Source organism: Lycium ferocissimum, unplaced genomic scaffold (assembly GCF_029784015.1).
Source record: "Lycium ferocissimum isolate CSIRO_LF1 unplaced genomic scaffold, AGI_CSIRO_Lferr_CH_V1 ctg6748, whole genome shotgun sequence".
Lineage (NCBI taxonomy): Eukaryota > Viridiplantae > Streptophyta > Magnoliopsida > Solanales > Solanaceae > Lycium > Lycium ferocissimum.
In genome coordinates, this window is record NW_026726487.1 from 12,854 (window position 1) to 38,174 (window position 25,321).

The window sequence follows — 25,321 nt, forward strand, 5'->3', positions numbered from 1 at the left end:
AACTACGGACTTCTGCAGGCGTCGTAGGCCTTGGCCACATCTTCACAGCTTCAATTTTCTGAGTATCAACTCGAATGCCATCATCTGAAATAACATGACCCAAGAATGTCACAGAATTCAGCCAAAACTCGCACTTTGAAAATTTTGCATACAATTCTCGAGTTCGAAGAATTCCAAGAACAATACGTAAATGGTCTGCATGTTCTGATTCTGTGCGAGAGTATACCAGAATATCGTCAATGAATACTATTACGAATAAATCCAAGAGAGGCCTGAATACATTATTCATCAGATTCATGAACACTGCTGGAGCATTAGTTAACCCAAATGACATCACCCGAAATTCATAATGGCCATATCTCGTTCTGAAAGCTGTTTTGGGAATATCTTCTTCTTTAACTCTCACTTGATGATAACCCGACCTCAAGTCTATTTTGGAAAACCACTTGGCACCTTGTAATTGATCAAACAAATTATCAATCCTTGGAAAAGGATATTTGTTCTTTATCGTCACCTTATTCCACTGCCTATAATCAATGCACATTCGTAGGGAGCCATCTTTCTTTCTCACAAATAGGACAGGCGCTCCCCACGGTGATGAACTGGGTCTAATAAACCCCTTCTCAAGCAAATCTTTCAACTGTGCCTTTAACTCTTTCAATTCTGCCGGAGCCATTCGGTAAGGAGGAATAGAAATAGGCTTGGTGTCCGGCAACACATCAATAGCGAAATCAATTTCTCTTTCCGGAGGAAGGCCTGGAAGTTCATCTGAAAATACATCCGGAAATTCATTCACTACCGGAACAGATTGGAAAGTTGGCGACTTTGCTTCGGTGTCATGAACTCGGACTAAGTGATAAATATAGCCTTTAGCTATCATCTTTCTTTCCTTAAGGTAGGAAATAAACCTACTTCTTGGAGATGCTGTATTACCCTTCCATTCAAGCATGAGCTCTCCCGGAAATTGAAATCGAACTACTTTCATTTGACAATCAACATTAGCATAGCATGAGGCCAACCAATCCATACTCATAATCACATCGAAATCTAAGATTTTCAGCTGAACTAAATCAGCTTTAGTCTGGCGGTCACATATCATAATTATACAATCTTTGTACACTTGTCTAGCTATCACGGGATCACCAACCGGAGTAGATACCTCAAAAGGTTTAATTGGCTCAGGTTTCACCCCAATACGACCAGCAACATATGGAGTAATATAAGATAGGGTAGAACCCGGATCTATCAATGCATACACATCATGGGAAAATACGGATAATATACCTGTAACCACATCCGGGGAGGACTCAAGATCCTGTCGTCCGGCTAAAGCATACATACGGGGCTGAGTGGCACCTGAAGTAGATGCTCCCCCTCGGCCTCTACCTCGGCCTGCTAGAATCTGGGGAGTCTGCCCTACCGGGCGCACTGAAGAAGAACCAACCGCTGATCCTGTGGACTGAACCCCAACTCTACCACTCATCGACGGGCAATCTCGCATCATGTGCCCAACCTGGCCACAGGCATAGCAAGCATCTGAACCTTGGTGACACTGTCCAAAATGTAATCTACTGCACTGGCTGCATCGCAGTACTGGGGGTCTCCTCTGGCTATAATCTCCTCGAAACTGAGAACCTGGGGCCCTCGAACTTTGACCCTGTCCTGAACAAAAGGAGCGATCAAATCTCCTACCTGTAAATCGTGGAGGTGCACTAGTCACCGACTGGCCTGAGTGTCTAGAATGTGACTGCCTTGATCCCCCTCTATAATCACTACCTTCCCCCATAGATTTAGCCTTCTTGCTTTGCCCTCGTTCAATATCACGATCACCCCTTTACAGATGTTGTAGTTCTTCTAGATTCTGGGCATGGGCTTAAATGCGGGAAATATCCATCCCATCTTACAATGAAGCCGTCAAGCCATCCCATCTTACAATGAAGCCGTCAAGCAGTCCTTGAACAAATGTGGCCCTAAGCTACTCACAAATCTATGCACCCGATCTCCCATGTCGACCACCATAGTCGGAGCATACCTAGCCAAAGAATTAAACTGAAGGCTATACTCCCGGGCACTCATATTTTCTTGTTTCAAATTTAAGAATCTATCTACTCTAGCTCGGCGGACCTAGGGTGGAAAATAGTGGCAGATGAAGGCATCTACAAATTCTTGCCAAACGGGAGGAGGCGCATTCTCTTTTCTTGATGATATCCAATTATTGTACCATAATACCGCCACATCTCGGAGTCTATAAGATGCCAACTCCACAGATTCAGTTTCGGAGGAATGAAAAATCTTCAACGTCCTCAACATTTCATCAATAAAGCCTTACGGATCTTCATCCAGCTTTGACCCGAAAAACTCCGGAGGATTCAAATTCATGAAATCACGGGCTCTGGTACTAGCTGCCAGATCACTTGTTCCCGCATTATGCCGCTGTGCCTGGGCGGTAACTAATTGCGTCAATAGATGAATAGCCTCGGTCACGTGTTGACCTGAAGTAGCCGGTGGAGGAACTGGAGGCATAGGAGCTGGAGCTGAAGCTCCCTCTTGTTCTTCTATATTAGGCGGAGTGGAAGAAGCATTAGATAGAGCCTCATTAAGTGATTCACCCTCTTCTACATTCATTGGCGACTCCCTTTCTATCCGCCTTTTCATCGTAATCTTACCCTTCTGGGCGGCTGTAGCTTTTCCCTTTGGTGGCATTTCTGAAATCATAATACACTATTAGGGAGGAGAAAATCTTATACACGGCTCTATCGCACGATCTCATAAGAAGACGAATGGTCATTTTTCCTAAATGCCCTGTAGCCTCCTGTTTATTAGTGTGGCACGCAACACACCATAAACAAGACTCTACTAGACACAGCTCGTAGACACTTTCTAGGACTGAACTGCTCTGATACCACTTTTGTCACCTCCCGACTAGGGCCATGTCGGGTACCCGTGGCTAACCACCGAGAACCGCTCATTCTATTACTCATTCTGCGGTCATTCATTAGTCTTATGCTTATAATCATAGAAGAAACATTTCCACTGGAAACATATTTACATTTTACACATAAGCCCTTCGGCTATAAAAATAATATATATACATACGATGAGAAACTGTGAGACAATACTACCCACACATACGTATCTACGAGCCTCTACTAGAGTACTAGAAATATGGACGAGACAGGACCCCGTCATTCCCAAAACATATATATATATATATATATATATATATATATATATATATATATATATATATATATATATATATATATATATACACACACACACAAAATAATAAATCAATGGTACCTCCGGAACAATGGAGTGCTCTTAAGTCAGCTAATAGCTCCTATGAGTCTGGATCACCTCCATGTCTACCAGTGGGTATAAATACAGCGTCCAAAGAAAACCGACGTCAGTACGAACATTGTACTGAGTATGTAAGGCATAAACAATAATAATACGTCGATGAAATAAGGAAGCATAAAATAAGGAGCAACCTGTAACTGACTGTCAATAAAAAAAAAAAAATAGTGCATGCTGGCTTACTTCATAACCATCATCATATCATGTATGCATATATGTGTATAAGCTACCTGACCTTCTAGGTACGGTGTGATAATCATTAGCCCGCGTCCAGGCCTCCCACGTCTGGGGTACCATCTCATGCCGCCCACTAGTGGTGTCTCCCCATGCCGTCTAGACATGGTGTATACGCTGCCCGCCCTAGCGGTGTCTGCCTGGCCATATAGGTGCGGTGCAATATCCTCATCATGTACTCATCATAATACATGCATAGAAACTCGAAGACAACTATACTTTATTGGGGTGACATAAGGTCGTGAACCCCCGATTCCATTATGGAGCATTCATAAGCATTCTGCCTCACCTTGAAGGAATTAGCATATAAGGTGAGTGCATACAATAAACAACATCAATAGATCGTGGTTAACATCATTAGCTTTTAGAAACATCATATCGTGAACTCTAGAACCTTTGGACTCAAGCTCGTCATCATCATGTTCATAATATCTCTTATCTGTAACTCATATGGCTATTCGTAAACGTAGACTCTTTGTTTTCCGGAATGTAGGAAATTCATGGAGAAGGAGGGAAAATCATGCCATAAGATTCATGCCTTAGAAAGAAAGGACTAGCCTCACATACCTTTTTCATTTAACTATTCTATCGCTTTCCCGTTCTCCTTCAATGCCCACGTTTTTACCGTCAAGGGAGTTCGTATAACATTAGCTAAACGATTACAAGAATGTGCTTGCTAAAGTTAGAGAAAATTGGGCAGCATTTCCTTTGTTTATACAACTTTCCTCATATTACATATCAACTCCCAAACATCCATAACAGCATTCACCATACTATAAGCAACAATCATCATTCATCTATATTATCTACATTTCAAAATTTCACTTCAATTCCTCCATAATCACTGTCATAGTTCACTATTGCATTTTCTCACTTATAATACTTATCCCATGTTCTAAATGTCATTGATAACATCCTTACAATCATAACATATCAATATTCATGATTCACTCCAAACTACTACTCAAAAATAACACTATTCCAACATTCATGACCCATTTTCTATATTCTTCTACAATCCAAGTGTTTCAACTTCTCAATACCTTCAACAACATGAAAAGATAATAAAACTTACCTTGGATAGTGAAGGAATAAGCCTTGAGTGGAAATACTCTTCTTGCACCAAAACCCTAGTTCACTTCCATTGGAATTTCTTGGCTTGGATGAACTTTAATGAGTTTCATACACTTAATTTTGTTGGTTTGATGAAGTTGATCATAGATTTCTCTTGGGTTCTTGTGGATAAAGAGTGGAGAGGGTTCTAGAGGATTCTTGAAGTGTGAAGTGAGGAAATGAAATGAATTAAATGAGATTGGGTCCTTATATCAACATTTAAAATCTGGCCCGACACGGTCATACGGACCAACATACAGTCCGTATCTTTTATACTGACTGTATGTCTGGCCGTATGTTTAGTCCAGTGAAGGTCCTCATTCTGGGCATAACATACGGCCAGTATGTTTTATACGGCCAGTATGTTGGACTGTATGTTGCCCAACTTCCCGGAATTCGTTCTCATCGACTCGTTTGATCTCCAATCCTTATGGAACCTTCTTGACACTTCTTTAACACCTTATTACCAATCTAAGGGACGTTATAAATCTTTTCCAAAGCATCATTAAGCCATCATTAATTCGATACTCATAAATCTTGCCCGACACACAACCTATACCTTGATATCTTTGACAACTTTACCTCAAATGCCCTGGGAAATCTCGATTAGGATCATCAAATGCTATTTCTTACTTATCAAAACATCATATACGTCATTCCCTTCGGTAGTCTATTCACTTTACATTAGCAAAAAAAATTTCGAGGTGTAACAGTTTATAACAATCCCCCTTGGATGTTTATTAATAGATAATGTGCCTCGTTAAAACCTTACTAGGAAAAACCCAGTGGGAAAAATCATAGCTAAGGAAAAAGAGTACACATATTTGGTAATACGCATTTCCGGCTGCCTCATTAAAAACCTTATCAGGAAAACTCAATGCGACAAAACCTTGGTTAAGGAAAAAAGAGTGCAGCACATATTTTACTCCTCCTGATTAAATCATCGCTTGATCCTTGAAGAAAATGCACTCTGATCTTGAATATCAACTTATTGTATGTTGACGTTGGTAGTACCTTTATGATCAAACCTGTCAAATCATCATTTGAACGAACTGGTTGATCACCTATGCCACCATCTCTTGATAGAGTTGCATAGTTGTCATATAATTGTTGGAACCACATCAAGACCATTCCTAGCTTGCTTTATAAACTGTTGTTATCTTTTCATGTGGAACATGGTATGAAAGTAACCCCGCATGGGCATAAATAACATGTTTGGATCAAACATTTACGTCGACAATATGAATAACCCGTATATTCAAAATCTTGACAATATGTTTTAGGATAAACACATTCATGTTGGGGCTTTCATTTGCAAGATGCAATTGATCTTACTTCAATATCTTTATGTCGGAGTAAAAACCTATATCATGTCCATAGTTATAGCAACATATTTAAATGAATTAATTGCACAAAGATATGATACTTTAGGACCAATTTAATTTTCTAGTTAATAATCTACTGTTTTTAGAAACTCTTCAAGAGCTCAATAATATTCAAGTCATCAACTTGCAGAACAATATGAAAGATTTTTTATTATTATAAAGAGACAAGGGTATACACAGTCATTTTTGTACCCTTCGTCAATGACTATTCATTAAGGTGATTCCAGTATATTGACCTTGATTCATTTAATTCATATTAAGGATTATAAACAATTTTTTCAAAAACTTGTATATCCTTCAGGCATTTTGAATCCTAAATTTTTCATATAAATTTTGTCAAGTAAGCCATATAGGTTGTGACATCTTTTGATGCCTGGACTGCAGGTCCAATAAACTTTATGCTTACCAAGATACATCATTTCACTTAGTAATTATTTCTACATCAGCATGCTTTAATAGACTTCGAACTTAGATCCTCACAATCTTTTACAACATTGCGTTTTATTGTATTAAATATATCGTCGATGAGATACCATATCTATCGGTTCACAATTCGACATAACTTACTGAAATATCATCACTTCATTATTTTTAGGTACCTGAGCCTCTCATGATGTGTTATATCATAGGCTCTTCAAGAGCACATTGTCTCCTTATTATGATCCTTTAGATCGTTTGCTCCTCACCTTTTTCAAGGTTATTGTAGTTGGAACCGATTCGTCTTCCATGCTTCGTGCATGTTGTAGACTTGTCCTTCAGGGACATTCAATAGGAGCATTTGCAGCAGAAATATGAGATTAACTTTGGGTCACCAAATGCTTCCGACATTTGACTTGAGTTATCTTTTGAATGAGGATCATACTGATGATAATTCACAACATATTTCTTAGCTCCTTATATATCTCCCCCTCATGTTAGAAAAACTAACATATATCCCCACGTTATTCGGAGAACCATCTGTGTGGATCGTGGTAGATCCACTAATCACATACCACACATCAAAACTTATTAGATAGACAATCACGGTTCTTGACCCCGAACCAATTGAGCGGGGATAATTGGGGTAATTAATCATAATTTATTGATCTGCTGTATATAAGTGTTGTTGTATGGAATATATCATTTCTCAAACCAACACATGAAATTTTGTTCTCATAAGTAATGGTTTAGCCATTTATTAGAGGCATTCAACACCAAACCAGCTTTGATATAAGCCACCATTATCAAGATGAATTGTCTTGATTACATAATCTGAAAATTATGCTCTTAACTCAATTATTTTGAGCAAGCAACTTTGTAAATGTCAAACTGCCAGTTGACGAAAACGCACATGTGACTGTCTCATAGATGCATCTATTTAATACATCACATTGTAGTGAACGGGCCCATATTCACCTTTTATATTTTCAAGAGTTTAAGGGATTCATCCCAACATTAGTTGGTGTAATCAACTTAACATGAGAACAAGCAATCACAAAAGAAAACTTGAAGAATCTTCTAGTTCTTCAATATATTCACCGAATTAGCACATCAATTTCAAATCAGTACAGCCATGTCATGTCAACTGATAAAATTATCTGTACTCCAAGTTTACTATGACTTGTGCTATTTAGTTTAGTAAACTTCTAATTTACTATTGCATGAGGTTTTATATCAATAAACATCTAGTTTATTGCGGTATGTGAGATCTTAACATGCTTGGGTAACGTTTCACATACGTATTTCTTATTTGGTGTTTGGAGATATTCAATTTTCTAATCATTTGTAGTCTCAATATGATAATCATTTTTATTGTCAATAAACTTCAGGTTTACTATAATTTATGTTTTGATCATACCAATTACGACCTAGGATGAATGGTGCTATCATTTATAACCTCTTCAGGAGACTTTAATTTATACCATAATCAGATATTATTTGGACGCTACTGGTCATGTCATGATTCTTGTAAACAAACAATTAGCTCTTCTGGAGCCCTTGGAAGATATATTTGTATTACCAAATATTTCTTAGATGCGGCTTGTATCATGAAAGAAAATTTGATTAGACACCAAGAAAATTTGATTAGACACCACTGGTGTCATGAAAGAAAACAACAATCAAATGAAAATTTAAAGACAATTTTAAGTTATAAAGCACAAAAAGTAAACGTTAAGGTCTAAACTTCAGTATTTCAAATATCTCCTTCAAGGAGGTTAGCCATTAACATCTGAATATTTTGCATTAAATCGGCAACCACATAGTAATCACATCCTTCAGGAAAAGATACATTAATTGTTATATCCTTCAAGGATATCAATAACAACTAACCATAATGTATCGATTTGGTTATAGTAGAAATATTCTACTCCGATTTCTTTTGCCTTAGAATGATACTTAATAAAATTATTCGTGATGTTCAACATACGACAGGTACGTGTTGCAATGACTTTTATACCACATATATATTTTATCTCCACAGGAGGCAGATTGTAGTATATCTTCATTAGCTTCAGGAAATGAAACTAAATTATTGTGGTTGATAAACAATGTTCATCTTTAGCTCGTTATTTTGCTCAAGCACAGGAAGTCATTGCTTCAGAAAATTTCTCAAATATTTTACCAATTCTTTCTGCTTCAGGAGTAAAGTTTAATGTTTTACCACTTCAGGAGTAAATTTTAAAGGTTTACTACTTCAAGAGTAAATCTCAAGGTCTTACTATTTCAAGAGTAAATTTTAAAGTTGTACTACTTCGGGAGTAGATTTCAAAATATATACTACTTCGGGAGTAGATCTCAAAGTTCTACTACTTCGAGAGTAGATCTCATAGTTATACTACTTCAGGAGTAGAATTTGAAGTCTAACTACTTCCGGAGCAGTGATAAAAGTTTACTACGTAGAGCTCAAAGTTCTACTACTTTGGAAGTAGAGTTCAAAGTTCTACTACTTTTGGAGTAGAGTTCAAAACTTGCTACTTTGGGAACAACTTTCTAAGTTTGCTACTTCAGGAGCAGATTTCTGAGTTACTACTTCGGGAGTAAAGCATAAAATATTTATATTTTATTTTCTCAATTATTACCTCTTATTGAGATGAGTCGTACCATCTTTACAATCAAGAGCACGTCCATATTTATAAGTTTTACTACATATTGGCACATTCATTTAAGAGAATAGAGCTGTATTTGTAACATTTATCAAAAGTTCTCACTCTTCATGAATGGAACATATTTGAACGTGCCTTAAGCATATAAAAATAAGATAGCTTATAACCTCTTTTAAGATATTGTTACTTCACGATCAAATTAAGGCCTACACAAAATATAGAGAATTTTCTCTAATATATCTTTAATTGTAATCACAATAAGTGTATGAAAATATTACCATTTCTAGTGGTTATAAGCATAAATATATTTTAGCTATAACATACTTAATTATGAAATATCTCCACTACTGGTGGCCATATATTGCTTGCTAATTCTACAGGATTATGGAAAATATTGAATTGCTTGACTTGTAGTAATATAAGCAATAATCTCTACTAGATTTGATTTGAGGTATACAACAATAAATTTAGGCGATAGAAAAAATACTTACCTTTAAGGTGAGTAAATAAATTATAAATTCAAAGTTCAAACCTTCTATCAGCAACGGTTTTCATGGAGAGAGAGTATCGACCAATAGCATACCCTAAACAACTCGTCAATTTTTAATTACTGAAATTCAACTCAGTGGTAGAGTCTCGTGTTGATAACATGTCATGAAACTATATATAATTGGAAATAAATAAGAGAAGCAAACTAATAACTTTGTAGAGAGGAGGGAGAGATTATATTATCATCTTTTCTTGATGTTACAAATGAGAAGAAAAGCTCTTTATTTATAAAAGAACTTTTCCTCTCAACCTACAATATACAACCTGTGCAAGTTGATGGATACAACTTGGTACAACTAAGAAACAACTAAAATACAACTTGCAAGTACAAGTTTTATTTATCACTTTAAGTCAAGTGATACAATTTATACTTCTAGTTGTATAATCATTAATAATACATCCAAAATATAACTTGACAAATGGAGTTGTTTATAACAAAATTAATGATTTAATCTAGTTAATAAACTCAAAATGAAAATCTAATAATAGATTGAACTTGTGGGATTTAGGTAATCTAGATATGCATTTTATTTTGAGGTTTGACCATATATTCTCGGGGTTAACATTTAGTTTTGACCTAGATCGCATGTTAAAATCTGAAATTGAGTAACATTATTTGACCCTTTTAAGTATTTTTGGCTAGATTTGTGCCGTTAGACATCTGCGAGCACAAAATGATAATTCTAGAAAGTTGAAGGCCTACTTGAATCAAGGTTAGTTAAAACATTGACCTCAATGAGAGAATATTTTCCAAATTTCTCAAGTTGACACTGTTTTATATATACGACGTATATAAGGGGTGATATGAATATGTGAGTTGTCCATGCGGATTGTAATATAAACATGTGAGTTGTTTGTGCAAACAGAGATATAATAGTGCTAGTTGTCCATATTTTGATTGATCCTAAGGCTGCGGATATAGCATGCAGATTCAGATCCATATGTCATGAGTAGCCCGATCTTGTTCCGTCATGATGGAGAACATGCAAGTTTGAGGCATTGGGAATGACGATTTATGGTGAAAGTTTGAGTCTTTATAATTTATACTTTTTCATAGATTCTTTTTTATGCATTTTATATAAGGTAGTACCTGTGCAAATCAGTTGATGTTGTATTTGTAGTATTGCACATGTTTATGAAAGTGAAGTAGTTTCGATAAAAATCCTCATCACTACTTTTGTTAGGGAGAGGGTCGATGAAGTGTAGCATGAGTAAATGTAGCATGAGGTACCCCCCGTACTCATTCTACACTTATGCTCTATTTGTGAAGGTTCTAATCCGAGTACCAGTGCAGTTCGAGAGGATGCTTAGAGATTGTTTGAGCTTTCAGGGGTGAGCTACTAGCGTTTTTCGCAGCAGTGTGGAATCTTTCTATCCATTTACTTTATTGTTCCTTTTTTCCAGGCAGTAGCGTATTTTAGATATTGATATTTTTTTTCTTAGATAGTTTGTATATCCTCATTTTAAGTCGCTCATGATTTGTGATACCAAATTTTGAATTGTGTCTTAGACTTCCGTTGTCTTATACTTTTTGTCTACGCTACTGTCCTGTTAGACCTTGTTAACTCTTGTGTGGATTATATTTATTCGGTTATTATGTAGTAGTTCGCCTGATGTGTGAATGGTTAGGTGCCATCACAAGTTAGGTAATTGAGTCGTGACACAAATATACCAAAAATGATAGACAAAAACTATAAGAGGCTAGCACTACTCTTTTTCAGTGGGTCCTACAATGAGTCTTCAGATTAAGCAGGCTGATGGTTGGGTTTTAGATATCTAACACAGCAAAAAAAAAAAAGATTCTAAGTAACATAATGCAATTAGAGGCAAGGACCAATCTACCTTTTATGGTAGGAGTGACACGACACTCGCACACTTCGGGTAAAATTTCGAGTATGTGTATAGATGTCTAAGATACAATCTTTAGCTACGCAAAGTGGCACCTGCAGTGCACAAATGACTAGCGAGTGCAATGGTTCAGCAGAGCCTTTTAAGTTTTTCATGCCCTAATGAATCCGAGTTCAATTCCTTGTGGAACAATTCCATTTTCTCCGTTGAGCCCCCTATAAGTCCTGCAGAGGCAAACCTGGGAGTAGTTCATATGGATTCTGCTTCAGGGATAGCAGTGGAGATTTGGTTTATGCAGAAGCACATCAAATGGGAATAGCAACAAACATGGAAGCTAAAGCTGAGGCCATAAAACAAAGTAATCGAAGTACCGCAAAACACAACATTCAACAGGTTCAACTTGAGACTGATTCTCTTGTCCTCCAAAACATCTTACAAGATTCATGGATCACTCCATGGGAACTGAGAGATCAGATTGAAGAGATCAAATAGGACATGAGAGCAGTACAGGTGCAGATCACTCATGTTTTCAGGGAAGGCAACAAGCTGGTAGACTTTCTAGCGAATCAAGCTTTGCATCATTCAAAGATCAAAGTACATGACCTGTCACGACCCAACCCCGTAGGCCGTGACTAGTGCCCGATCTGGGCACCCAGACATATCTAGCAAACACTATCTCAAAACATAACGAACGCGATCAAATCTATAACAGAAGCCGATAAGGCTATATTTCAAATTTAGATAATTTTAAAAATTTTACAGAAGTTTCCTTTGTTTTATGGACTAACCAAAATAACCCCGCACGACAAAATACCAACAAAGGCCACACGGGGGCCACCAAATATCATATACATATGCGGTCCGCCGCCGCGGCGAACGGAATTGCCCAACACATCGATACAAACACAATCGTACGGAAGTAGGCACACCCCACAAAATATGTCCACATGCACTCTAGACGTACGATTGACAGAGAATCATATAAAGGATGTGGCCCCGCCGTACCCAAATAGTCCAAATGTACATAAGGATAAACATGACAGAAATATATACCAAAATTGTCACACCCCAATTTCCGATAGGGCATGACGGGCACCCGACCCTTACCTAGGGCCGAGCGAACCCGCAAACTCTCGTAATCCACATAACCATACTGGGCCCACAAAACAAAACATACGCACGCAATGAAAATTTTTCAGAAAACAAACATGCCTTTCGTTTTTTTTTCTTTCAAACCAAATAGAATCTGCAGTCGTATGAAAACTGTGATATAAGGCACAACAGTACCTCGGCTTATAGCCGCTTGCCTAACACATCAGTAGCATAATGCATACAAACACACCGGCTTACATAGCCGCTTACAAAACAGACTCCGACATATCATACACTCGACACCGTTCGCAAAGTCTCTCTAACGTCTCGTATACCATACACACACTCGGACTCAAATAAAGACTCCGGAGGAAGTGGAGCTCGCCAATCCGGTGGAGCATCTTTCGCTAACCTCATCTACTCATCCGTGGGTACCGCGTGGCATGAAACGCGACCCCCGAAGAAAGGGGGTCAAGACGGAATATGTACCGAGCATGTAAAGCATAAAGTACAAAATGAAGTCGTAATGACCCAATTACCCAAGTACTTACATCCTACGCATAAATTATACATACTCACACCGAACACATCATAATCGGTCATACGAAATAGCATTAACCGATGTGGGATTTGCCTAAACCAATGTGGAATTTTGCCTCATCATTGGGTTTGCCCCACCATCGGTGAACAAACTCATCATTTTATCATACATCATCACATATCAAATGCGGCCCATAGGACCCGGCGGACAAAACGTGGTCGCCACCCTATCTGGCGCCACAACACAGGATAACACCAGAAGTTTCAAATCTCCGTATCCCCGAACACAACACATCATCACAACACATCATAAGCCATATCACAAAGATAACTCCATAAACGGAACCCGGCCCTATGGCGAGGTCTCGGGAACCGTAACACAAAGATAACACGGAGTATATCATAATGCGCACGATCATATACCGGCCCGGATCCGGTGAAAGAGGCAACATAGAACGCACGAGCGGCATCGTAAGTAACCACACGCACATCGACATCATCACAGACTCAACCGAACGATCAAAACGAACCCTCTTTTTTGAAAATCCAAAACCATAGTCAAATCAAGTTTTTCTCCCGATTCTCGCTCGGGACATATCAAAATCATGGACATAAAATCCTTATTTCCAACTCGACAGATAAATAAATAATCATGCTTGGGATCGGAAAAGTAGTTGTATTAAATTCCTTTTTTTTTAAAAAAAAAAAATAGGTCATTTAAAACTAACATAAAAAGTCGCGGGACCCACGGACGAGCGTCAACCCAATCCGGCCCGCCTATGAAAATTTGAGTCCTTACTCGTCATGAAACCATTTGCGAAGAAATCAAGGCGATCCGAGCCCTTAGTCGAAAGTTATGAACGTTCGTAGTTTCGAAATCGTTTAGGAACGTATCTCGTTTGAAAACAAAATTCTTTTGAAAATATAACTCTTTTGCAACCTTAGGAATTTAAATCATACACAAGACGTAAGGACCATAACTCGACCGTATTAAGGATACGAATATCAAGAAACATATAAGAATCGCTTACGCAAAGATTTCAAACTCAATCATATCCAAGACATACAGACCATACTAAGGATGCCAACATCAAAGCAAGTACGAATCACAAACTTACTCGAACTTTACGAATGGAATTACCCCGAGGCACATATCATGTCATACCTTAATTCCGTCTAAGACATGCCAAAAAGAAGAGAAGGGTAAGCTTCACATACCCGGTTTGCTTCCTAAGCTAGTCCAAACGTAAGTCTTGTCTTCTCAAAATCTACAACAACATCAATAGGCATCGAACATTAACCATGAGCGTCAAAGAATTCAATTCCAAGCCATTACTTTTATTTACGTAAATTTGGGCAAGACTTCCCCTATAAATGCAACAACCCCGAGATTTCAACTCGGCCAAATTCATCAACAACAATACCAACAAACATTCAACAACATCAACCATTTATTCAAAACGCACTTTATCATCAACAACCTTCTTTCGCACAATGCGACGACATTCCAATTACGTTCAAACCAACATATATAATCAATTCAATATCATTGCTCACGCGTTCAAATACCAACTCAAAACCATTCAAACATGATTCAATAACATTTCCAACAATCCACAAAAATATTCAAACAATCCAAATAATATGCCATAGAACCCGAAACCTTCCCAACTCAACATGAGCAACCATAACATATTTCTTCCTTCCAAATTCATAAACTTCACCAACAATCCGCACGTTAGCAATATCATTATCATAACTTCAAGAAAACACATTAGGACCAAATTGGCTCCTAAAACAGCCCACACAATTATAGCTTCAACTTGGATCATTAAAACTTCATTTTTCTTCACATAATCCACAACACAACAACCAAATTACACTAAATAAAATTAATTCTTCACTTCCTACACAACACAACACACACGGCCCAATCCAACATACACGGCCAAACATCAACTCCAATATTTTATGAGTTCCATTCATTTCTACACGTCATAACAATACACAAACGTGCTAACTACAATTACTTCACCATTCTTCCAACACACATCCATACACGGCCACACACACACACGGCTACACTTCTACATGCACAATTTCATGAACTTCATTTATTTCCACATACCACAACATGTACAAACCATCCATAACACATGAAAGATGAAATTAAACCTTACCTTCACTTGGTTCTTCACTCGGCTAAGGCTTGAAAACTTCAAGAACAACACTCTACTTGCCTCAACAATCATCCCATGTTAATAAGGACCTTCCACTTGGTAGGAATGCTAGGAAAATAATTTTTTTGGAGGAGAATTTTTGGTCTTCCATTTGCTCCCCCTTGCTGAATTTTTCGGAAATTTTTGGAAGTGTTTTGGATGAAAAAAAATGAGATTTTTAACCCTTAAAACGGACTCTTGAAGTCGGTTTTATCGTAGCTACAAAGATCGTAGCATCGTAGCGATCGTAGCGCATCGTAGCGGTGCCGCGGGAATACTGTTTCGCGTCGACGATTCAGTTTGTAACGTCTATAATTCTCTACTCCGATGTCCTATCAATGAACGGTTGGTTGCATTACAAACTAGACTCGACGAACTTCATTTTAGGACTTTGAACCACCTTAAAACTCCACATATACTATGAGATATGCGCCTCCAAAGTTAACTAAAATCCGTCCCGCGTTGCTCAAATTTTCGTCGAACTTATTTTCTTCAATTTGCTCAATCCCGAAATATTCCGAAATTCTCCATACATGATATTTGTCACTTATTACACTAATAATGGCCATGTTCCCGTGTTTCAAAATATTCTTTCCCGATTACGACTTACGAGATCGTAATTCACCCTTTTTCTTCGTTGTTACGTACTTTCCATGGCTTGTGCCTTTCAAAACATCCCATTACTACGATGAGGTACATATCAAACTCATGCTCTGAAAACGCGGGGTATAACAAAAATGTACGCTCCGGAGCAAAGGGAGCAATCCAATATAGCAGAAAGTGGGGCCTACAGCGGAGGATCACCAATGTCCGTACCGCGGCGGCATGAAACGCAACCCCCGAAGAAAGGGTCGGTCGAAAGAAGGTACCGAGTATGTAAAGCATCGAGTACGGAAACCAAACCATAAACAAAATAAAAATACGGAAAGGAAATATCGATTAACACAACAAAGTACGAACCGAGGATATATGTACATAATGCAAATCGAAATCATGCATAACGCTCAGGAATGTGGTCACCACTCCGACACTGGTGCCACAACACAGCATACTCCAGAAGATTTCAAATCCCGTACAAACTCCAAACATATCATATCACACATAACATATCGCGACATACCGCGTCAACAAAACAAATCATATCATCTGCCATATCACGAAGATAGCTCCATATACAGAATCGGCCCTATGGCGAGGCCTCGGAAACCGAAACACAACATACTGCCGAATTTATCATAAGGCGCACGAGTACAAAGCCGGCCCGGGAACCGGTGAACGAAGTCATAATAAGGCACGAGCGGAGTCGTGAGCAAACAATGCAATTCGTATATCAAAATAGCCTTTCAAAACTTGATTACTTCATAAGTCAATTTATTAACCAAAACAGTCAGATAAATAATCAGTACGGAAGTTTATTCCACAAAATATTTCCAAAGTGGTACGTATGGTTCCAAAACATAGCATAGTATCACATAGGGTTCAAAACATTATTTTATAAGGGACAATTTCAGAATCGGAGATTCTTTATCGAAGCTTATCCAAAAAAAAAGATCCTAGTAGGGCAAATAAGGCATCTCGGGGCTAGCGGGCCCACCTCGGGGCAAGTCGAGGTGGCTACCATAATTTATGGACGTTTATAGTCTATAAGATCATATATGAAGATTTCAAAGTGAACTGATCACCTTTACGTAGGTTTCGGACGTTTGATTGCTTTAGTCAAAATGGAATCACTAGGCTTCAATTGCATTGAATGAATAGTAGCCATTTTATAAATTGATTTCGAGGAGCGAATTGCTCCCGGGTTTCGATATCAACCTAACATACTAAGACATGCCAAAAGAAGGAGTTGGGAGCTTTACATACCTTATAAACGTCTTATGCTTACCCAAAACTCAGATCCCGTTTCGCTCAAAATCTGCAAATGGTCAAAGTTACCAATTAGGAATCTTAAGGCTTAAGAGTTCGCTTAACTTTGTTTTTGTCTACCGAAATTTCGCAGCACTTCCCTATATATATATCACCCCCGAGGTTTAACTCGGCTCAATACACATCAACAACAACAACCCAACAACATCAATAATCATTATAAACTACATTATGGCACAAATGGTCTTTCTTCTACACAATTCAACAATTTTCATCCAAACTTCACACTAGCCAACTAATATCAACATTTTCCATATTCATTAACTAATTCAATATTATTCAAACACATTCCAATAACGTTCCAAACGATATTCATACATTCTAGCATTCCGCCAATGTCCATATTCCATCCAACTCTTCCATAAACACAACAAAGCTTCCAAATCACATTGTCTTTCTTCCAAACTCATCAACAACAATCATAATTCACATTTGGAACCTTACTTTCATCATTATATAAAATCATGTAAAATTCTCATAAATTCCCATAATTACATACAAGCAATCCCAATGCCAATTTAAGTCATTAAACCTTTATTTACATTACTAAGATCACAACAACACAACTAACAAACTAATTGAACTTGAATTCATTTCCTTTCTACAACCCTATGGCACACGGCCAAACACACCACACACACACCCACGGTTTCATGCATACATCAAAACCACGAGGTTCTCGTCTATTCTCAATCCTTATCATATTCATACCAATTCCATAACACTAAAAGGGCAAAATTCTTACCTTTTCTTGAAATTCCGACTAGTCGCAAACGTGCTCCTTTCACCAAACTAATTATATCACGTTGGAGAGCGTCTCGCGTACTCTACAAATATGAGAAGAACAAGATTTTTGGATTAGAATAAAGGCTTGGAAATTTTTTTTTCTTTCCTTATGGGGTTGCCGAATGGGGTTTTTTTTGCTCCCAAGGTTTGTTTGCTTTTGTTTCTTGAAAATTCTAAGGCATTCCATGATATATATCTTAATCAATGGTCACATGTATATCACATGACCATTAAAAATGGGCTTGGACCATGCCTTATGGCCGGCCACCCCATGGACTTTGGGCCTCAATTTGCTTTCAAATTTTCTTGGCCCAATTCGTTAAAATTCTCGTTTTGTAATTTCCGAAACTAATTTCCAAAATTCCAAATTTTCCCTCGGCCTTCCCCGATGTCTTTTCACCAATAATTTCATAAACGACATAAGCATTTTAACTAAAAATCAAATTGTTGCCTTGTAACACACAAGTCACAATTATTTCAAAATTTTCCAAATATGCGAAAACACGGGATATAACAATGACTTTATACTCATGCCATCAGAAGGAAGAAGAATTTTCAACATGGACAAATCACAACTTCCTCAACTGAGCATTAGAACAAGGAGGATTCAGCAGCTTGACAATCAACAATGATGCTACATGTATGGATAATCATATGGTGTTTTCACAAATTGGGACAAACATCAAAGCTGATACATCAGGATCACAAATGACATACTAGCTTAGGCATACAGGATAGAACTGGTTATATAGGACAGTTTTTTATTTTTTTTAATACTAGCTAGTTCATATTATAGACATGTTGTAATAGATCGTTTGTTTAAATTCGCATTTATTAATAAAAAGTTCCAACGAGGCTTGACTGTTAGAGCACATATATATATATATATATATATATATATATATATATATATATATATATATATATTAAAAGTCCTTCCTCTCATCTCTCTTTCTTATCCTCCTTTTTCCTTTCTTTTATTTGCTAAATTTTATCTCTTGCTTCTCCTTATTCTTATTCTTCTTTAAAAAAAAAAAAAAAAAAAAATTCTTTAATCAATTTCAATTGGTGTCTCTCATAATACCTTACTTTATGAGAAACTTCTTTAGATAAGTAATTTCAATTGATTTTATTTAATATATAGTTTCTCTCTTCTTTATGATGCTTCATTAATCTATATATTGAAGCATAATTTGGACACTAACTTCTACTGTCTTTAGAAAGGTCAAATGGCTTAAATAATAGTCGTCTTGAGTTAATTCTCATATATTGGATTGCTTTGAAAATAATTGTCGTAAACTTGAAAATTAAGATGGAATCATTAACTCAAAAACATTGGAAGTAAATTAATCTTAGTCAGACAAAGGATATGTATTATAAGCTATACTTTTAAAGCAAATCTTTTGTAAGAGACGCTTTTATGAATTTTTCTCTTTAAAGTTGTGGTGTATGGATCAGCTTGGGCGCACTTTGAATAATTGTATAAGGTACCTTCTACATTCCACTAATATATATATTGGGTAACTCTATGAAATATCTTCTTGTTTTAATTTTCTTCAAGAATATAATTTAAATCGAGCGTACATAAGAAAAGATAGTGAATTATTTTTTCTATATGCGAAAATCGACCTACCCAACCCATCCTTCTTATTTGGTTTTTGTTGCTAGTAGTAGGTACAATATATAGATAAAGTTATGGCATCCACAATCTTCAAATTTTGAATCCACTTATGATTAGAGATAAAGTACTCTTTCATTGAAAAATGTGCTTAAGTCGTGATAGAAGTAAGAAGTAGCTAGAAACAACGGCAAAAAGAGTGAAATACAAACCCTGGTGGCAAAAATAAGCAAAACATGAATTGCATTGCATAGTTTATTAATTGAAAGGAAATACTAATGGCTATGTGGATAATTTGAGTTCCCTCCCAGTTGAAGAGTAAATCTCTTCTGGATTTGAATCCGGATAGTATCTCATATAAATAAAGAAGGCCGTAGTCTAGAGAGCATTAGCAAGAGTCCAAACAGCTGTATCACCTTCGCCGCATGAGTGATGCACGTCTTTCATCCTCTCTACCGACTTGCATACTCCACTGCATGACCAATCAAACGATGCCACACACATATTCCCTCCTTTTGCCTTCCATTCACAATCCGGAGGTGTCCCACAGCACAGTGAACGTTCATCCACATGTTCCACTTCCAGCCCAATTAACCATGATCCCAATGAAACGTCTTCATTTGCATATCTATGTAATATGCCCCTAATTTTTTACATCATACATGGACAATCATGTTAATTAATTATGCCATATCTATGTAATATGCATGTAAATTAAAGAACTTACGAGTTGATGGAGATGTAAGCAGCAAGGTCCCTGGAGATGGCATATATTTGACCCGTGGCATGCCTGAAATACTTGTTCCCTTCTTCTCCAAATTTCCAATACTCAGGCTCATGATACTTCAATCCTCTGCAAAATCAATTATAACCAATTAAAGTTTAAATCTGGAGGGAAATCTCGTTTATGTTTTATGGAACAAATGGAAGACCACTCACTTTTGGGAAAGAACTGGCCCTGACTTCATGCACCCAATATAGACTCTTGGTTTGGATTTGTATTTTGCTAATGTGCCAGCAAGCGTACCTGCAAAAGTTTGAGATAATTACATAAGCATATATAGTTATATGCATGCATTTGTGGAAATTAAATAAAGCCGTTAGGTACCCAAGTTGAGATGGACATCATCATCCACTTTAACGTAGAAGTGAGCGTCCCAAATGGAGACAACTTTAGAGAAATACAATCTGGTCTTAGTGGAGAGCTCATGATAACCCTCAACGTGGTCAAGTCGAAGGAAATCTTTGTACTGAGCATCCTCACTATCAATGGCACGATCCAAAACTCCTCCTGGTGTAGCACTGTGTCCCATCACAAAACGTATCACTATGCCCTTCTCTTTCTCTAGCTTCCTTAGCTTATCTCCTGCATCCCAAATATACGGATGGATCAATACATTAATCAGAATCATCTATCCAATTCAAACTAATAGGAAGAGAAATAGGCCAATTAAAGACCTTTAGGCATCCATGTTTCTCTAAGAGAATCACGTCTTTTCCTGCTGCTGAATGCGGTATTGATTCCAATCACCATAAATGCTTTATTCGGAATGCTGTGATTTGAACCTCTGTTTTCCTTTGCATTTTGGCTGATTGTTTGCCTTGTCCGAGCTATTGCTAGTTCCATCTCAAATGTTGATATACTTTTATCAAGTGATCTGTTATTAAAAAAAAAAACAAATACTTATGAGAAAGAAAGGTAGTCTAGCTGCAGGCGCAATTTAAATGGTATTTGAGTCATGTGTTTGTTAAAATGTGTGATCATCTCATATTAAAGTTTAAGCTACCAGAGATAGCACACTTTAATTATTTTATTTGTCATGTCCCAACGATGCTTACTGAATAGCTTGATTAGTCTTCATGACTTCCCCCATGATGTCTCCGTCATTGCTTTCAACTAATTTCTGCCAAAAGAAAAAAAGAAAATCATCCATAACAACACATCAAGTAAAATTTTCTAACAACAATAAGCAGTTGTTTCAAATTAAGCTTACACGCTTGTGATCACATTCAGTACGTGAAATGGTTCTAAGCTTCTCATGATTGGAGATTGTGGGGATCACGAGGTCGGTATTCATTTCAGAATTAGGTTGAGTCCATATCCGGCTACTAAAAAGCGATCCTGCCAGAAAGCTTGCGATGCATAATAGCATTATGGTTTTCCCAGAGACCGGCAGCTTTCCTGATCTCATTTTTGAATTTGGCAGCCACACCGGGACCCAAACTCGGCCACCGCTGTTTACCTTCTTTTCCTCGGCCAGCAGCACCCTACTGTTTGCTGCTTTTGCAATATTCTTCATGAAGAACAACATTCAATATCTGTTATATATAAGATGGTAATGACTTCAAACTTTGGCTTAATAATTAATTATAAATGGAATCATATTCTTGAGGAAAATAAGGTAAGTGAAACATGGCATGTTAAATTGCAGGGAATGTCAAGGACTAATAATAGCGAGCACTCTTGAGAAGCATGTTTGCCTGGACCGGATGAAACAACAATTTTTTTTTTTCCTTTAACAGAGTGAAGAACAAAGACGGAAAAATTGGTCACAAACTTTGTATCAAGAAAAAATCAATCATGTTAGGCAGACATGGAAAATATTCAGTGAACTGAAAAACTAGAACAGCTTGGTCAATTTTTTCTTTATAAATCAGAAGATAATAACCTTACTTCCTGAAACGCATTAATGAATTGAAGATTCATTTCTCATGTGCAATGTCATGATGTTAGGCATAAACAAGAGTACCTCACTAGGAATACAAAATAAGTGGAATGAAATGGATATTAGTAAATGAAGAACGGAAGTGCTTAGCATGAACCAGATATAATGATATTCATTTTCAGCTAAAAGATATCTTTCGAGTTATGTTTACTATCGTTTGACAAATGTGCACTAAGTTTACAGTAAAAGAACAGAGGGGCTGTACCTGCTAGGACATGATAATTGGAGTGGCATGGAGATATGAAAATATCTCGGTCATTTTAAAGAAGCTTTAAAGCTTCCCTTCCTATTACATGAAAGAGTCCAGTTGCAAGCCAGGCAGTTTAATCATGTGACTTTCATGTGGCAACAAACTGTCAGCCTAATTTAAGCAGAAAAGAAATTCCTCTGTCCTTCTTGTTGTATTGAAGCTACGAATAGGCACGTTTCTCTTATTATATGATTTACACTTGTATATGAACATCCTACTGATCGATGCAATTAAATTTGAGAAACATTGGCCTAAATTTCAGCTCTTTTCAAGCCATTGTTTGCTTATAATGTTGGATTTAGTAGAATTTATTGTAAGAGAAATGGTAAAATTTACCTATGTACGATTTGAAATTAAGAGGACAAATTGCCTCAGTTAGACTTTTGATCTAATATCCTCAGAAGAAAGTCCCGTTTTTGTCCTTGATCCTATAATAAAGATTCTCCGATATTTTAAAATCTTATTCAAAAATTAATACGAGGTGATTTACTAATGATAATGATATATGTATGAACCAAATGTGCAATAAAGGTCAACACCGAGCAATTTCAAATAGTTCATGGGCAACATTTTCCCTTTATTGTTTTTGAATATGAAAAAGATTTTCTATCTGTTAAAACATCTACTGATTTAAAATTGAATTGAAGAATAAAAGCATAAAGAATGACAGAAGTTCCATTTTGCTCATAATGTCGAAAAAAACTTGGACATAGAACAATTTATTGTTGGAAAAATATTTTGGCATAAGCAAGTGTGAGTTCTGATGATTGACAAAGTAAATTAATAAGGTGAGTAAACCAGATTTAGAAACAGATACTTGAGATGAAGTGAATGAACTAAACACAGAAAGATGATTGACAAAAGTGAATCAGCAAGGCGAATGAACCAAGTTTGTAGACACGCTTTATCTCATAGACAGGTGCAATGAATGAACCTGGAGTGAATAGATCAGGGACAGATGCAACACAAGGTCGAATGAAACAGGTTTGTGGACATGTTCCACCTCAGACTCTAAGACAAATCAGATTTGAATTCTAGGTGCTTGAACCAGGTCCAAGAACATGTTCTAGCTCAGAGTCCCTTGCGAGTAAGATTTGTGATTTGTGGTAAATACTTGGCGGACAAGTTGCAGGATTTCTTGCCATAACTATCAAGATACTTTAGACTCCTACAAGGACACCAAAGCCGCGTGAATGCAAGAATCCCAAGTCAAGTCAAACCCTAACTCTTATAAGGACCCTTACCACGTAGGGATTGAGTTCAGTTGACTTGATGCAAACCTAAAGCTATAAATATCCAAGTCCTGCCATGAAGAAGTTTTACACACTCAAATATAAAGAAAAATCAGAAATTGAGCAAACCCTGTCAATGCAATAGTTGAGAGAGTTATGATTACTAAAGTGTTGCCCCAATACAAAGAAGAAAATTGAAGAACCTGTTTTATAAAGTTTATGTTTTACAGTTCTTGAGTCTAGATTCGTGTACTAGGATTGTTTATCGAGTTGTACCTTTATCAGCTTTCATAGAAGCAAAACTCATAGGTATAAATTTTAGTCAAATTCAACTTCAAGTTGGGGGCAGCTTGAAGTTGCTCAATAGTCTAGAGAGATTGTTGAGATAGGAATTAGAGTTTAGTTCCTAGGTTATAGAGGAATTTGCAACTTGAATTTGCAAAGGCTTACTGTTGTAGTGGAGTTTAAGAAAATCCTACAGAGGTGTGGGTCGTGGTTTTTTCACCCTTTGTGAGTCGGGTGGTTTCCACGTAAAAATTGATGTGTTCTTACATTCCTATTCCGCAAACGCTAGCTTGGAACAGGTAAAGCAAAGTGGTCTATCCTATTGGCAAAAATCTGGTATACAGTAGGATAGATTACTGGTCGTGCAGATTATTAATTGGTATCAGAGTAGGTTCTCTTTAAAAGACTAACACCTTAAGAGAAGATCATGACGAATACGACACTAGAAATTAGACAAAGCAAAGGAGAATCAATCTACAGGCCATAATTGTTCAAAGGTCAGCAATATTTCCTATGGAAGAATCGTATGGAGACTTACGTAATGGGTGTGGACTATGATCACTGGATAATCACAACTAGAGGACCGCTGATTCCCATAAAGACCATACGTGATGGTACAAGAAGTGACAAAACTGAAGAAGAATTTGTGGTTGAAGACTTTAGAATGATGAAACTAAATGCTAAAGAAGTCAACATTCTACATTGTACTCTAGGAAGAGACGAGTACAATAGAGTCTCAGGATGCTCTAGTGCCAAGGAAATTTGGGATTTGCTGACACAAACTCGTGAAGTTATGTCTCAAAAAAGACAACTCAGATTAAATATGCCTCTGAGGAAATATGAACTATTTGCAATGAGTTAAAAGGAATTTGTTAGGGACATGTTCACCAGAGTCGCCAATATTACTAGCAATCTTATGACACTTGGTAAAGTTTTTCTCACTGAAGATTTAGTTATGAAAATCTTGAGAAGTATTCCGCCTTCATGGAAGTGAAAAGTCTTAGCCATTAAAGAAGTGTGTGAGATAAGCACAATGCGAATGGAGGACTTATTCGTTAACTTGCAAACACACGAA

At 37.1% G+C, this 25,321-nt stretch overlaps 2 protein-coding genes across 2 annotated transcripts; one reads left to right on the forward strand and one right to left on the reverse strand.

Moving 5' to 3' along the window:
• Positions 1 to 19,815: 19,815 nt before the first annotated feature.
• Positions 19,816 to 22,777, reverse strand: LOC132045478 (probable beta-1,3-galactosyltransferase 8). Its single transcript, XM_059436075.1, has 8 exons — positions 22,685 to 22,777; positions 21,748 to 22,072; positions 21,593 to 21,657; positions 21,212 to 21,411; positions 20,862 to 21,119; positions 20,693 to 20,780; positions 20,481 to 20,606; positions 19,816 to 20,396 (listed from the first exon to the last, which is right to left on the reverse strand). The coding sequence occupies exons 2-8, from the start codon at positions 22,063 to 22,065 to the stop codon at positions 20,132 to 20,134; spliced, it is 1,320 nt and encodes a 439-aa protein (XP_059292058.1). The 5' UTR covers positions 22,066 to 22,072; positions 22,685 to 22,777; the 3' UTR covers positions 19,816 to 20,131.
• A 2,010-nt stretch (positions 22,778 to 24,787) lies between these two features.
• On the forward strand, positions 24,788 to 25,108 carry LOC132045477 (uncharacterized). The gene has a single exon (XM_059436074.1). The coding sequence runs from the start codon at positions 24,788 to 24,790 to the stop codon at positions 25,106 to 25,108; it is 321 nt and encodes a 106-aa protein (XP_059292057.1).
• Positions 25,109 to 25,321: the final 213 nt, after the last annotated feature.